The sequence below is a fragment of the Musca autumnalis genome, unplaced genomic scaffold, assembly GCF_047663935.1.
Source record: "Musca autumnalis isolate F117 unplaced genomic scaffold, ASM4766393v1 scaffold_3, whole genome shotgun sequence".
Taxonomy (NCBI): Eukaryota; Metazoa; Arthropoda; class Insecta; order Diptera; family Muscidae; genus Musca; species Musca autumnalis.
In genome coordinates, this window is record NW_027411866.1 from 160,300,179 (window position 1) to 160,314,917 (window position 14,739).

Genomic DNA, 14,739 nt, shown 5'->3' on the forward strand with positions numbered 1-14,739 from the left:
AAATGTCGTATGGAATTTGACACTAACATTATAACCCAGTTCAGTCAGCTGGGTATTGCTGCTACCTTTTCTTGTTCTACCATGGATTTCAGATGAGTTTCATTTGACGTATGTGCAAAGGAATTGACAGTTGAAATCGAGTGGATTTCGTAAATGTAAGCCAAGCATAACAGAATGTTGTTATGATATCGTAACAACAGAGCTTAACTCCATCTACGAGTATTGACAAATGTTAACAATTGAGTTCTCCAATCTTGATGTACATATTTAAATCTTTGGAGTGAAACTCCGTTCACACCTCTTAGTCCCGGTCCACACTAGAGTGATTTCATTGAAAAAATTGCAGGAAAAAATCGATTGTGGGGCGGCTTCGCTATCATCTAACTTTTTTCCTCTTTCAAATGCAATTTGTTTTTTGACAAAGTTGAATTTTTTGTACAAATCTTTGTATGGCTTTCATGACAAACGCTTAGCGTAGCCTTCCAAAGTTATGAGTTTGGTTCTGAACACTAAAGCCCCCGGCACATACGGTCCGTTGTGCGTCGCGTCACGCGTTAGAAACAACAACCACATGAAAAAAGTGTAAGTGATGCCAAGTTTGTTCCTAAAGTTTTCATGATGTTGTTGTAACGCGACGCACAACGGACCGTATGTATTTGGCCCTTAAAGGCCGCTGCACATACGGCGCGTTGAGCGTTGTGTTACAACAACCACATGAAAACTTCAACAACAAACTTGGCTTCACTTACACATTTTTCATGTGGTTGTTGTTTTCAACGCGCAACGCGTCGCACAGCGCGTCGCACAGCGCGTCGTATTTGGCCCATAACACGCCGTGATAACACTATTTTCCATGTGTTTTTCAAGTGTGTTTTTCATTTCTAAACTTAAAATTTTCAGACAATTTTGGAGGATAACTAACGAATGGATCAGCCGATATTTTGGTCCTCGTAATACTATGTCCAAACTTTGATCAATTAACAGGATGATTTATATCGGTCTACGTCTTCCAACAAAAGTTTAATATTTTTCGCTAATATATGTAGTGCGGACGAAGTGAGAAACCGCTTTGGTCCATAATTTGCACATAGTAATAGCTTTGTTCCTTTACATTTTTATTTATTTATTTATATGTGTATTGCGATGAAGAAGCAAGCAAGCCTATATGTATCGCAACGCTCAAACTACTACAAATGGTCTGTTCCTTTACTTTTGAAAATGGCAAAACCGGCAAAAGTAGTAAAAGTTTTAAACTACTCCCATATAAATTGTATGGTGTCTGAAGTAAAGGAACGCTTTTCGAGTAAAAAGTGGCAAAACTTGAAGATTCTTGCACGTAAAGGAACAGGGCTAAAATCATACTTCATAGCATTAGCTCTGTTCTTTACGTGCCTAAGGTTACCATTTCTTACCATTTTTAACCTGCAAAGTGTTCCTTTACTTTAAAAAGCATACAATTTATATGAGACCAGTTCACCACTTTTACCATTTTTTGCCACTGTTACCATTTTTAAAAGTAAAGGAACAGACCAATTACAAAACAGTCTTAAACTCATTATTAACACTTAAATAATATTTCTAAACAGAACTATGATGAAAAAAGGCAAAAAGGCTCCCCAGCCAAATGTATAAGTTATTCTGTTTGTAACCTTTTGTTGATAATATCAAGACATTAAAATCAATACAGATCGACCATTATTCAAGTCAGGCAATACAAATTTTACATCAGCTGCTACCGATTGCATAATGTTCAAACTTCTCACGAAATACTTTACGCGAAAAACAAAATTGGCGCCGCTCAGTGGGAAGATGATTCCATAAACGTGCAGAGCGAACAATAAATGATCTTTCGTACAACGGTGAGGAAAAACGCGGAAAAATTAACTGTACATTCCTCGTATATCTGGAAAAAGATAGTCGTTATCGTAACAAGCCAGGCAGGTCTAAAATCACAGATTTATTTATAGAGGAATGAAATAACACGCTGTTCTACAAATATCTTAAAAGGCACTCCTAAAAAAATTTTTTTAATGGTGAGAGTGGTAAAAGAGAATAGTGTCAAAATTGCTCTCTCATGAACATTTTTACCAGAAAAGTAAAGGAACGGAAAAATGGTAGATCTGGCAGCAATGTCAAAAGAAACATAAAAAATCAATTTTCGTCTTTTATTTCAAAGTTTTTATTTTAGTTTTGTCAGCGTTCGACTTTTTCTTGTTTTTCGTCCATTTTCTTCTTCATTGTGAAATAATCGTCAAACAAAAGTCGAAAAATTAATTCTGCCATTTTTTACCTGCAGAAATTTGACTGGTAGCCTGTGGTAGAAGAGAAAGCCATTTTCGCTCTCTCTCCTCTCTCACTCTCTTAAAAATTGCTTCCAGTTTTGCCACTTTTCGGGGTTAAGGAACGCTTTGCAGGTTAAAAATGGTAACAAATGGTAACCTCAGGTAAGTAAAGGAACACAGCTAATATTTCTTCCTGACATAGATCAAGTTCGAATATGGACTATATTGTCGCATACAAAATTTTGGCACATGTGCAGTTTGGACACTTATTTTTTCGTAGGCAAGTACATAATGGGGATAATGCCCCAAAAATCCCTGCCTGCACCAACCAAAATGACTGATGTGCACCAATGCGAATTGGGTATTCAGTCTGGCCGAAATTTGCACGCAGAAAGAGTTCTTCCAAACGTTTAAAAAAGGTTTTTTATAGAACAAAAATATTCGAGGATCGATTTGAGATTTTTCCCAAAGGTCCTGTTTACAGCGATATGTGTTTCTTGGTCAAGCCAATGCTTGCAGACATATTGGTCTAAAAGCTTTAAAAAATTCTACTGGTGGTCACAATAATTGTAAGGAGTGACTGAGATTGGTCCAAAGTTTGCACATCGTAATATTTCTCTCAAACATGGACAAGTCCTTGCTTCCTGAAATAATGACCCAAAAGTTCAAAAAGTCCTACGGTGACCAACTGTTTATGATATCTACCCCACAAACATATAAAATGGCGGCCACGACGAAAGACCTTCTTGCGTTGGTCACGGAGCCATCTTCAGGAAGCTTTTATCATTCTTCAAGGTAGCAACAGATTTTCAATTATACCAATAAAAACGCATAAAAATTCTACAATTTTAAAAATTAATTTTTATTAATATCTCGTTGGAGATAAGCTGACCATTCAGCTTTTGTTGTTGTTGTACCATGGCATAATATCATTGTATCATGTTGTTTTACAAATCAAAATAAAAATTCAAATCAAATAAAAACATAGTTTGTTTTCTTTTTTCGTTTTGTATTCAGTGCAGTTTAGGGAAACAGATATTTCACACAAATCACTATGTCGATGGTCAGACTAGCAAGGTTTCTTGAAACCAATTTCGTTAAAGTTTCTTTTCAAGTTTCGTTAGTGTCCACACACGTTAACGTAAAAATTAAGATTTTTGCGTGTCCTCTTTATTTTACCATTCGCGTTTGTTGTGTTTCTCATACCAATAAAAACAAAACAAACATAAATAAAATAAAAAACGACACAAAATAATTAACATTTAATATTAATACATGTTAAATTTTCACTATTTCATTAATTAAATGTTTTTATTAAATCTTTTTATGCTTGCTTTGTTGTTAACGTTCGCTTGAGAAAATAAAAATGAAAGAAAATGGAAGAAAAAATCTTGCATCGAAAAACAAGAAGAGGCAACACAACAAACACAGAAAACCATGTACATGGGTTTCACTACTTCATACCCCTCGCCTATAAACTTGACGTAGCCATGTTGAAATCGTGCTAGTCTGACCAACGACTATAGGACTTTGCTGTATTTGGGTGTTACTAAAATAACGGAACGACCAACATGACTACCAGGAACCAATTCAACAAGTTTACCTGTCGCTGTACCTGTATTATTGTGCCATGCCCTGCGTTTACACATGACAGGACAGACATGAAGTCGTATTGATTGTCAAAATCCCAAAACTTACCTGTGTAAATTAGCCGTCCAGACATCTGCAAAAATAGTTGTAAAATTATAAATGAAAATTGTCGATTTCTTTTTGTTTTCCGGTCACATATTTTGTTTTTGTTCATGTTCTTTAGGTTTCAACAGATTTAAATTATTATCTCACTTATTTTTACAAAAATTTCAAAAATTTGTTATCTTGACTGTCTATGAAAAAATTATGGATAGTTGGAAGACAGCCGACAAATGTATGTGTAGTAAATCAGAGTTGTATTTGAATTCAAACTGTCTGGTGTAAACGCCTAGTGAATGCATAATTTCTCACAGATAGTGGAATTCTATAGCTTCGTTCCAGTACTATTTTTAATGATAAAATGATGATGAGTTCCACATTATTGATGTCCAAGCCTGCACGTTGTCGTAACAACAGAGAATAACGAATTCAAATGAGAGCTGTGTCAGCCGTTGTTTAACAAAGGGACATTACTCTCCCATCAATTCTCTCTCATTTATTTTGGACAACAATGTTCCACATACACATTTTTCCAAAATGTACGGGAACGGAAAAATGACAGAAACATCAAAGAAACTGGAACAAATGTCAAAGGCGGTGTATCAGCCAATCAGAAGCCGGTAAACATGTTGCAAATTTTTGCTCACTCAAATTAGTCGTGTAAAAAGTTTTCAAAGAGAAGTGAACATTTTGCAACTTTGTTGGTGTACGGGAACGGATTTTGGGGGAAAATGTGTGAAATGTGTAAAAACTTTTGAGTTCTGGGGCTCAATTCTGTTTCTATGAAAATGTGAAATGAAAACTTTTATAAAGGAGAAAACTGTCAAATGAAAAAAATGATAAAGGAAATATTTTTCATTTCAAATTTTCATAGAACAAGAATCCAGCCCCTGGAACGAAGCTAATGTTTGGGATCGCTGAAAATTCATTGGAAAGGAGAAGCTGTGTCAATCTTTTGTTTTTGAAATCAAAGAAGAACATGTTTATTAGGGTTTTTTTTTCAAATTTAACAAGATATCCCGCAAATTAACAAATGTTTTACCGCCTCTATAACCGGTGTTTTAGTGTGCGGCACGTCGTTTGGACTTGGATGAGGTTACATGTCATTGATATGAAGAATCCTTCATGGGAAGTAGCTTTTTTCGGAATGATATATGTGTTTCCATGGTTCAATTATTAGAAAGTTGGGCAGGTTCATGAAATTATAAAAAAACAACTCTGATGCCGGTTTGCTTATAACTTCAAATGACTAATAACAAATGCAACAGGTTTTGTTTATTTGAAATATTGTCAAATATTTAAATTGAAACATTTTATATATGTATGCCCACGTTTTGGTATATCCCCATATAACGCGAATTGTCGCTTTCAGGAATTTTGAATGTATTAGCCCAATTTGCCCTTGTAATAGTGCGGTTACACTACAGTTTTTTGCCGGGTTAACCCACTTTATGAGGATTTATTGCTTAATCTGGTCAAATCTGACCAGATTTGCCATACAAAAATTAAATCCTCTCACGACTGGGTTTATTTTAAATCCGGCATAAATCCACCAAAAATACAGTGTTGTATTCGGTATTTGTGCAAAAAAATCCAACTCTACTCAAAAAGTACCAAAAGTTGCAACTGTTTTTGCAACAGAGTTTGTCGTGTTTTACACGTTTACGATTGGTCGCATGAGATTTTATGGAGTTAACAAATCTAAAGTTATTTAAAAATCATAAAATTATTTATTTTTTTACATTAAACACTTTTTTAACAAAAAGTACGCTTGATACCTTGATACAAAAATGTATCCCTGTGTGTAAAATATACCAATATGAGCAAAGAGGGGACGATATCTCATGCGAGAAATTGTAAAAGTGTTAAACACGACTTTATTAGTTATTTTGTATGTATACGTAAACAAACATCAGCTGACAGTTTATATCCTCGAAAAGCTAAGTGTAACCAGCAAAGATTAACCCACTGGATCTATTAAACCCAGTGGGTTAACCTTCAATAGTGTAACCGGGGTATAATTTAAGATTTTGTATCTGCAGAGGTTAAAACACATTTCCACAAAAAAATTTTTATAAAGTCCACGTTATGGTATAGCCCCCATATAATGGAACCTGCAGATTTTAGTTCAGAAAACTTAACGGTGGAGGATATAAAACGTTCGCCCGGCCCAGTGGTGCCACCTTCCAAGCTACCTTTACCATCTGTTAAGGTTAGTGAGCTAACACGTTTACTCATAAGAACGTTAAAAACTTGAGTTGGGCATTGGGCTAGTAACCCATCGCTCCAAAAGATCGTATTATGAAAATCAAAGAAACAGAAAACAACCCCCATCTTTAGTTGACGACCTCGCAAAAGTTTTACAGCGAATCTGCACCTGGAATGTTCGGAATCTTAACAGAAGGTGCAGTTTAGTTTTGGAATATGTACTTGAAAAATACAAGACCGATATTACTGCAATACAGGAAATACGATCCATTGGGAAAGGCGCCACAACAACACCTAATGGCCCCGGCACATATGGTCCAAACAGACCAAAGATATATGTATTTTACGAGTGCTTAGAAGAAACGCATGATTGTTCTCCTGCCCATGACATTACATTTATTTTATGCGATTTTAATGCCGAAATTGGAAAGGAGAATGACTTTGGTCCAACAGTCCGAAAATACAGTCTTCCCAGTGAAACTTCTGCCAAAGGAATCAGGTTGATAGACTTCGCAGCGACAAAAACATGACAGTTAGCAGTATTAGATTTATTGTTACGAACATACACAACACGGAAGTTGGACATCGATAAGCTGCAATCACAACACATATCCACAGCATATTCCAGCATATTCCACTCATCTGACCCCATTGTTTAATCAAGAACACGTCGACAATGTTGAAGTCATTTCTGCTTTCAAAATTGTACATCTTCTATATTTGTTTTTGTATGTGTGCAATTTGATTTTGAATAAATTTATTTTGCCGTTTGTCAACTTTGTCAAAACTGTTTTGACACAATAGGAGGACCTCAGGAAAAAATTGTAATCAGATGTTTGCTGTGCCCTACCTTTTAATGATTGTACCATGTGTGTTTCCTTAAAAATATACATATATTAGCTTTGTTCCTTTACTTTTTTAATGGTAAGGGTGGTAAAAGAGAAGAGTGTCAAAATTGCTCTCTCATGAACATTTTTACCAGAAAAGTAAAGGAACGGAAAAATGGTAGATCTGGCAGCAATGTCAAAAAGAAACAAAAAAAATCAATTTTCGTCTTTTATTTCACAGTTTTTAATTTAGTTTTGTCAGCGTTCGACTTTTTCTTCTGTTTTTCGTCCATTTTCTCTTTTTCATTGTGAAATAATCGTCAAACAAAAGTCGAAAAATCAGTTCTGCCATTTTTAACCTGCAGAAATTTTGCTGGTAGCATGTGGTAGAAGAGAAAGCCATTTTCGCCCTCTCTCTCTCCACTCGCACTCTCTTAAAAATTGCTTCCAGATTTGCCACTTTTCGGTGTTAAGGAACGCTTTGCAGGTTAAAAATGGTAACAAATGGTAACCTCAGGTAAGTAAAGGTAAGTAAATCTAAAATAGAAATGAATATATTAAATGTCATATGGAATTTGACACAAACGTTACAGCCCAGTTCAGTCAGCTGGGTATTGCTCTTACCTTATATTGTTCTGCCATGGTTCCACCGTTTACTTTTCATTCATGTTTTGCAGTTTCTCAAGAAATGTTGTTTTTAATAAAATTTTAAATGTTGTATTTTGTCTTTCATAATTATTTATTTCGATAAATACTCTCATTTGTTATGTCCAATTTACATTAGCAACTTTTTCGTCATTTGGAGCTGTTTCGTCATTTAAGGGCTGTTTACACCATCTATCAATGTCATATGAGCTGCCATTTCTTTCACCCATTCGACATTCTCTATGTTTGTCAAAATTGACGTCATCCATACAACTTTCAATTTGTGCGTTCATACCTACAAGTGTTATTTTCGTATGACATAACCTATAAATATAAAAACAGCTGTTTTTGTCATTGTTTACATTTATTGTTGAGTTGCAAATTTGCGCAAATTTTAATTTTGGTTGAAGGAAAATGAATATCTAGCATGTTTGTTGTGGTAGAATAGGTTTTTGGGATTATAGAGGCATTTATGTTTTTGCCACAAAGCAATCATTTCCAAGACTGCTTCTTTCGACCACTCGATCTGAAAATTACATTATAAACACCCTTTGTTTACTTTTCTAAATATTTAAATATACATAACTTTCCATTTTCTTTTTTAAAAGATTTTGTTTTTCTTTTTTGAGACAGAAAACAGCTGATAAATTTATGTTTACATACAAGAATGCCGTATCAAATAGAGCGCTCCCTAAATGAAAAATTTACATATGAGTTGCCAAATCATTTTGATAGATGAAAATTTTCATAGTGGTCACACTATGTGTACAACATTCGCAGGTAGAAAATTTGACATCTCATACGACATTGATAGATGGTGTAAACAACCCTTTATTTGCTAAAACAGGCAACATTTTGCGTCATTTACCATACAAAAATAAATGACGATAGCTGCGTCATTTATTCTAAACAACGCACGAAAACACCATACTATTATAAGCAGCCCAGTTTTTTGTCAAAAACTACCAAAAAATACAACTGTTTTATAATGTCTTTGTTTGTTTGTGTGTGTTGTAGAAAAACAAAAATACTCAAACGATGACAAAAGTGAAAATAAATGTTTAAAAAACTTGCAAAAATTATGTTTTTTTTTGTTTTTAGAATTAATTTAAATTATTTGATACACATCTGTGTTGTGAAATTCCTATTTCTCTGAATAAATATATTGTGTGCGTGTGTTTGTGTTATTGTATAAGTGTGTATGTGCGATTGTGTGCGTAAGCAAATGACGCAAAAAAACAGATGTAAATACACTTCATTTGATTCTAGGATTTCGTAAAACGATTAAATGTGCATATGTAAATTGGACTTTAGAGTTGGGACATATTTTATCGTCGTTCGGAGAGTAACACTGTGCAACACTGGAAATGCAAACAACTTCTAATGAGCATTTTCTGAAAGTACACATTGAGACTACAAAAACCTGAATTGGGTTTTGTGTTCTTAGATCGGGTTTAAATTTTATGGCCTCATCTAAACCGACCTAAAATGAGCATTTTTTCCGGTGATCGGACCTTTATCTCTGAAACTAATAAGAATTTGGCATTGAAGTCTTCAGCAATATTGTAGCCCAAAGTAGTAGAACTTATGTGTCAAACAGATGAACTAGGAAAAGCTGCATCTAGCGCATCAAACTCGTTAAAATATAGAAAAGTTTACATGATTTCTGAAATTCTGGTCAGTAACAACTAAACTGTTGGAAGTTGAAAGAAGTAACCATTCTAAAAATTTTCCAAATAATGTGACCATTAATTCTTCAGAAGATTCTGAAACTCTAAAATTGTTATTTTACGTTGTTTTCATAACATATGCTAAGTTTACATTTACGAAATCCACTCGATTTCAACTGTCAATTCCATAGCTCAAACGTCAAATGAAATCTCATCTGGATTTCATTTGATGAAATCGAGTGGATTTCGTACATGGTACAATAATTCTTAGGTAGGCCACAGCTAACAGCTGATTACAATTTTTTTTTTGTTATGGCTTAATCTGTCAAAACCGTGTTGACATGCAGAGTTGATATTTATTATTGATCAAGATATTCAACTCCGTTTTGTTTTCATTTCAACATTTCGTTCTTCTTCTTCTTCTTCTTCTTTGTTTACTCATCCGTTATCATTCATCAAAACAATTTTGACGTTTTAAGCCATAGCGACAGGGTTGTATTTTTTTGGCGATTCTCATACCTGGCCTACCTATGAATTATTGTACCATGATTTCGTAAATGTAAACCAAGCAATACCTTTTACAAAACTTATTTCAAACAATGTTCACACAGGCTGTATATTCTCATGTTGGGGATTTCAATGAATTATTGAAATATTTCCCAAATTGTTGTTGAAAAATTTGCTATAAACAAGGCGATAGAGGCATTTTACAACAATGTAATGTTCTGAAGAGTTGTGTATTACATTCCAGAGAATATTTTCCCAAAAGGCAACATTAAGAAGAATTTAACATTTTGGGAGATACGCTGCGAAATATACACAAATTATAGAATTTTTAGATATATTATAAAATTTGAGGCAATGAATGCAATTTTTCGAGTTCACTATTCCTCCAAATATTTTCTTCTTGCTCTTATCTACAAGTTTGCTGCAGATGTCAAAACAAGATTAGTATTGGTTTCAGAGATACAGCCCCGATTTGTTTTAAAAATTCGGTTAAAACCATGTTAGATGAGGCCATAAAAACCGAACCCGATCTAAGAAAACAAAACCCAAATATGGTTTTTGCCTATTGGTCCTCTACTTCCATACAATTCTGGACAGAAGTTATTTACACGCGATTGGCTCAAAAATGTTGCACAGTGTAATTTAAATTGAACAATGTATACAAAATCGTTCCTCGCTCTCAGAATTTTGTATGGAAAATTAAGTAATTAATACATAATTTGGGCTCGAACAACGAATAGAGAGCGAACTAAGCTTGGTTTACATTTACGAAATCCACTCTATTTCAACTGTCAAATCCATAGGTTAAACGTCAAATGAAATCCAGATGAGATTTCATTTGACGTTTGAGCTATGGAATTGACAGTTGAAATCAAGTGGATTTCGTAAATGTAAACTTAGCATTACCGTCAGTATGAACAAGGCATAAAGTATAGGTCGCAATAGGTATGTTCGATAACACAAAAGTTTGTACAAATTTGCACAAACTTTTACAAAATGCGGTTTGATAACAAACTTGTTCAATAAAATAGAAATGAGAAGCATTGGAAGTACTTGCAAATACTTTTTACTTGCGATGTTATCGAACAGACCTAATCTTTCTTTCCTTCTAGTCACCCTGTGCCCTTTATTTGACGAACGTTTTCTTAGTCCCGGGCCACACTTAGAGTAATTTCGCTGACATTTTGACATGAAAGTTAAAGAAAATGTAAAATAAAACGGTCTGTTTGTTTCATACGAATATTGCAACAAAGCCAAATTGCAGAACACATGAAACCGTGTATAGTCCCGGGCCACACTACAGTAATTTCACTGAAATTTTGATATGAAATTATGCGTCTCTAGATCGACGTCCATAGTAGAGTAAAATCATAAAATTGCTGTAGTGGGGAATTCGATTTAAGAACGCCTAATTTCATGACATTTTTTAATGAAATTCAAGCTAGTGTGGACCGGGACATACTAGTTTCTTGAAATTATAAATTTTTCCCAAAAAATGCAAAGTTTCATTTCAAAATTTTATTGAAATTACTATAGGGTGGCCCGGGACTTACTCTTGTGCCAGACACTGATAATAACACATGAAAATATGTGAGTTTTTAGGAGAGATCGGAGGTGAAGGAGCTCCCTTTCTCCCTTTTCATGAAAAGTTTCATAGTCTGGAACAAGACTTAAAGTTTTAAACATTTTAGTTGTTACTAAAATGAAAGTATATTTTAAGCTGTGTTCCAAAACTAAAAAGTTTTTACAACTTTTACGACTTTTACCCGAAAAACCGTTCCCGTACACAAAAAAGTTGTAAAATGTTCACTTCTCTTTAAACAAAAATGGCGCTGAATGGGCGCTCTCGTTCCCGTTCCCGAACTATTTTAAAAACTTTTGTGTCAGTAAACATTTTTTACAGTTCTCTTTTTTACGAGTTTTACTATTAAAAAGTACGGGAACGAAGCTTTAATTAAACACGCAAAACACATTTTGACGTCTGAAATAATTATTAATATGGCATAAAGCTGACGTTAATAAGTTTTCGTCTTTATATAAAATTTAAATATCACCCTGTGGTTAAATCGACATTTTTTTGTTCTTCCAAACACTTCCTATTATCAAAATGACAATCCAACCAAATTTGACAACTCTGACACGTATGAGCATTTCGTTGATGACAACAACAAAACTTCGTTTGTGTGTTTTCTACTACACTTCGGCTTTCATACGTTTTTCAGATTTCGCTGCCGACACATCAGTTTAATAGGGGAGCGTGTGAGTCGCGGCATAATTTTGTGTTTTATTTTGATATAGTTAACAGTGGATTGAAGAAAATAATTACAAAATGAAGAATTATATGTTAATATTACTATTGGTTCTGCCAACAATTATCTGCACTTTCAATGCACGTAAGTAAATAATTGTTAATTTTCAAGGAAAATCTATGAAATCAAAGTTACAGTGGTGCCTGTGTGTGAAAAGATAATTGAAGAGATATTGGTGTTGTTGTTGTGTTGCTTGCATTGCAGAGAATCGAGTGCCGACGTAATTTGACGTGGCAGAAACACAACGACGATTTCAATGTTTTTGACAATTGGAACAAAATTGTTTTCGTCATTTGACAAATGAAATTGAAAAATTTTGAATGAAAATGCTTTGAATAATAAAAATTAATGCAATATTTTATATACAATCTTTGTAAATGATGTGCTGGCATTGATTAGATTTGTCTGAATGCTTAAACTTTTTATAAATAACCTAATTTAACTTTCACTTTATAGCCAACAAATTTTCCGCCTTTGCCGAGGATGTTGTTGAGGATGATATTGTTGAAGGTGATGGTGATGATGGTTCTGTAACTGGTGAAGATGCCGAAACTGAAGATGATTCTGAGCCCCTACAAACGACATCGCCCTATGCTGATACCTTCTTGTTATTCACCAAGCCTACTTATACCCCAGGTCAACAATTGGATTTGCCCGGTGGCAAGCCTGTTGAATTCTTAATTGGTTTCACCAACAAGGGCCCCAATGATTTCGTTGTTGAATCTGTTGAAGCATCTTTCCGTTATCCCATGGACTTCAACTACTACATTCAAAACTTCTCCGCTATTGCTTACAACCGTGAAGTCAAACCTGGTTCCGAAGCTACTGTTTCTTACTCTTTCTTGCCTTCTGACCAATTCGCTGGACGTCCATTCGGTTTGAACATTGCCATGAACTACCGTGACTCTAATGGTGTACAATTCAGTGAAGCTGTCTTCAACGAAACCGTCTTGATCTCCGAAGTTGATGAGGGTCTTGATGGTGAAACCTTCTTCTTGTATGTCTTGATGGCTGGTGTTGTTGTTCTTCTATTGGTTATCGGCCAACAATACTTGTTGGGCTCTTCTGGTAAACGTAAGCGTTCTTCTGCCAAGAAGACCATCGAAACTGGTACTGCCAATGACAGCACAATCGACTACGAATGGTTGCCACAAGAAACTTTGCGTGCTTTGCGTAAGTATATTTTTCAACCGAATGTTTTAGTTTTTAAAACTAATTGCATTTTTTTATTTTAGAAAAATCTCCACCCAAGTCAAAGACACCCAAGACATCGCCCAAACCCGGCAAACAAAGCAGTCCCAAGCAAACACAAAGTCCCAAACCTAAAAAGGCTGTTAAACAACAATAAAATGTAGCTTTACAATAAGATCATCAAGCAATTTCAACAACACCACCACCACTCACACCTCAACAATGTTCATATTAATTTATCATTTCATATCGAAAGTTTTTCTTCTTGGAATTTTTTTGAGATTTTGTTATTATGGAAGAGTCCATAGTGGAGACGATAAGCCAAGCGCCGCTAGTAAGAGATGTCTTCCGTTTAAAGATGTGTTATAAGAAACTGCAGTTACGGCTTTTGAACATATTTCACTACTTTTAAGCCGACTTTTTTATATATAAATAATGTATTGTCTTCATTTATAGAAGATATTTTCCTATTTGTGTTTTTTTGTAAAAAATATAAAGGAAAACAAATGTAAAAAGCCTATTTTTTAAATAACGTACTGAGCGGAATGTTATTCTTATATGCCCAGTTTCGTATAAGAATAATGATGTTAACTAGAAATTCTTATCGATAACTACGAAATTATTTTATTCCCTTTTTCATTCTGTAAGTCAAACTTAATGCACTTGACATTCTTAAAACAAAAATCCTTAGAGTAATTATTTTTTAATAAAACAAAAACAAGGAAAACAACAGTACATAATGGTGTTATGTTTATATTTAGGGGCTTTTAGATACTTTTGGTATTGTGTTAACAACCGACAGGTAACTGGTTGGATTAGATAACTTTCGTTACTCGCTCGGTTTTTTTACAGGGCTAAATTTCATATCTCAAAACGTTTTTTCTGTAGGACGAAAATCAACAACATATTAGGGATATCGAAATAAATTACAATAAAATAATGGTTGAAAAAATTAATTGAGAAGATTGCGATAGGATGATGACAGACAAAACCGATTTAACTCAAACAAATTGCAATACATTTGAATAGAGACCGCTTAAATTTTTCTCATATCTCCACTTTTTTAAAGTAATATAAATATGAAATATTTATACTCTTCATCATAGTATGGAAGGTATAATAAGTTTGTTTGTTCTTTTTTAATAATCATTTGTAAACCTAGAAAGTATATTTAAAATAATATGAATATGATTAGAATGCGTGAAAATAGGCATATACTCTTCTAAATAATTGATCTCTGGAGTAATTATTTTAAGGGTCGATTATGCATTGCCACTAAACTTGAGTTGCGTTGTCAATTGTCAGCACAACTGAGATGAATTATCGTTGAGTGGAGTTGTCAAAATTACTTTATGTATGGCAACCTTCAACTGAAGTTGCGAATCTCAGTTGACGAACCGGCTATTTTTCA

At 34.2% G+C, this 14,739-nt stretch overlaps 1 protein-coding gene across 1 annotated transcript; it reads left to right on the plus strand.

The window, feature by feature from the left end:
* The first annotated feature begins 11,964 nt into the window (after nt 1–11,964).
* Nucleotides 11,965–14,063, plus strand: l(1)G0320 (signal sequence receptor subunit 1 l(1)G0320). The gene is made up of 3 exons (XM_073975133.1): nt 11,965–12,221; nt 12,594–13,310; nt 13,373–14,063. The coding sequence occupies exons 1-3, from the start codon at nt 12,158–12,160 to the stop codon at nt 13,483–13,485; spliced, it is 894 nt and encodes a 297-aa protein (XP_073831234.1). The 5' UTR covers nt 11,965–12,157; the 3' UTR covers nt 13,486–14,063.
* The last annotated feature ends 676 nt before the right edge of the window (nt 14,064–14,739 follow it).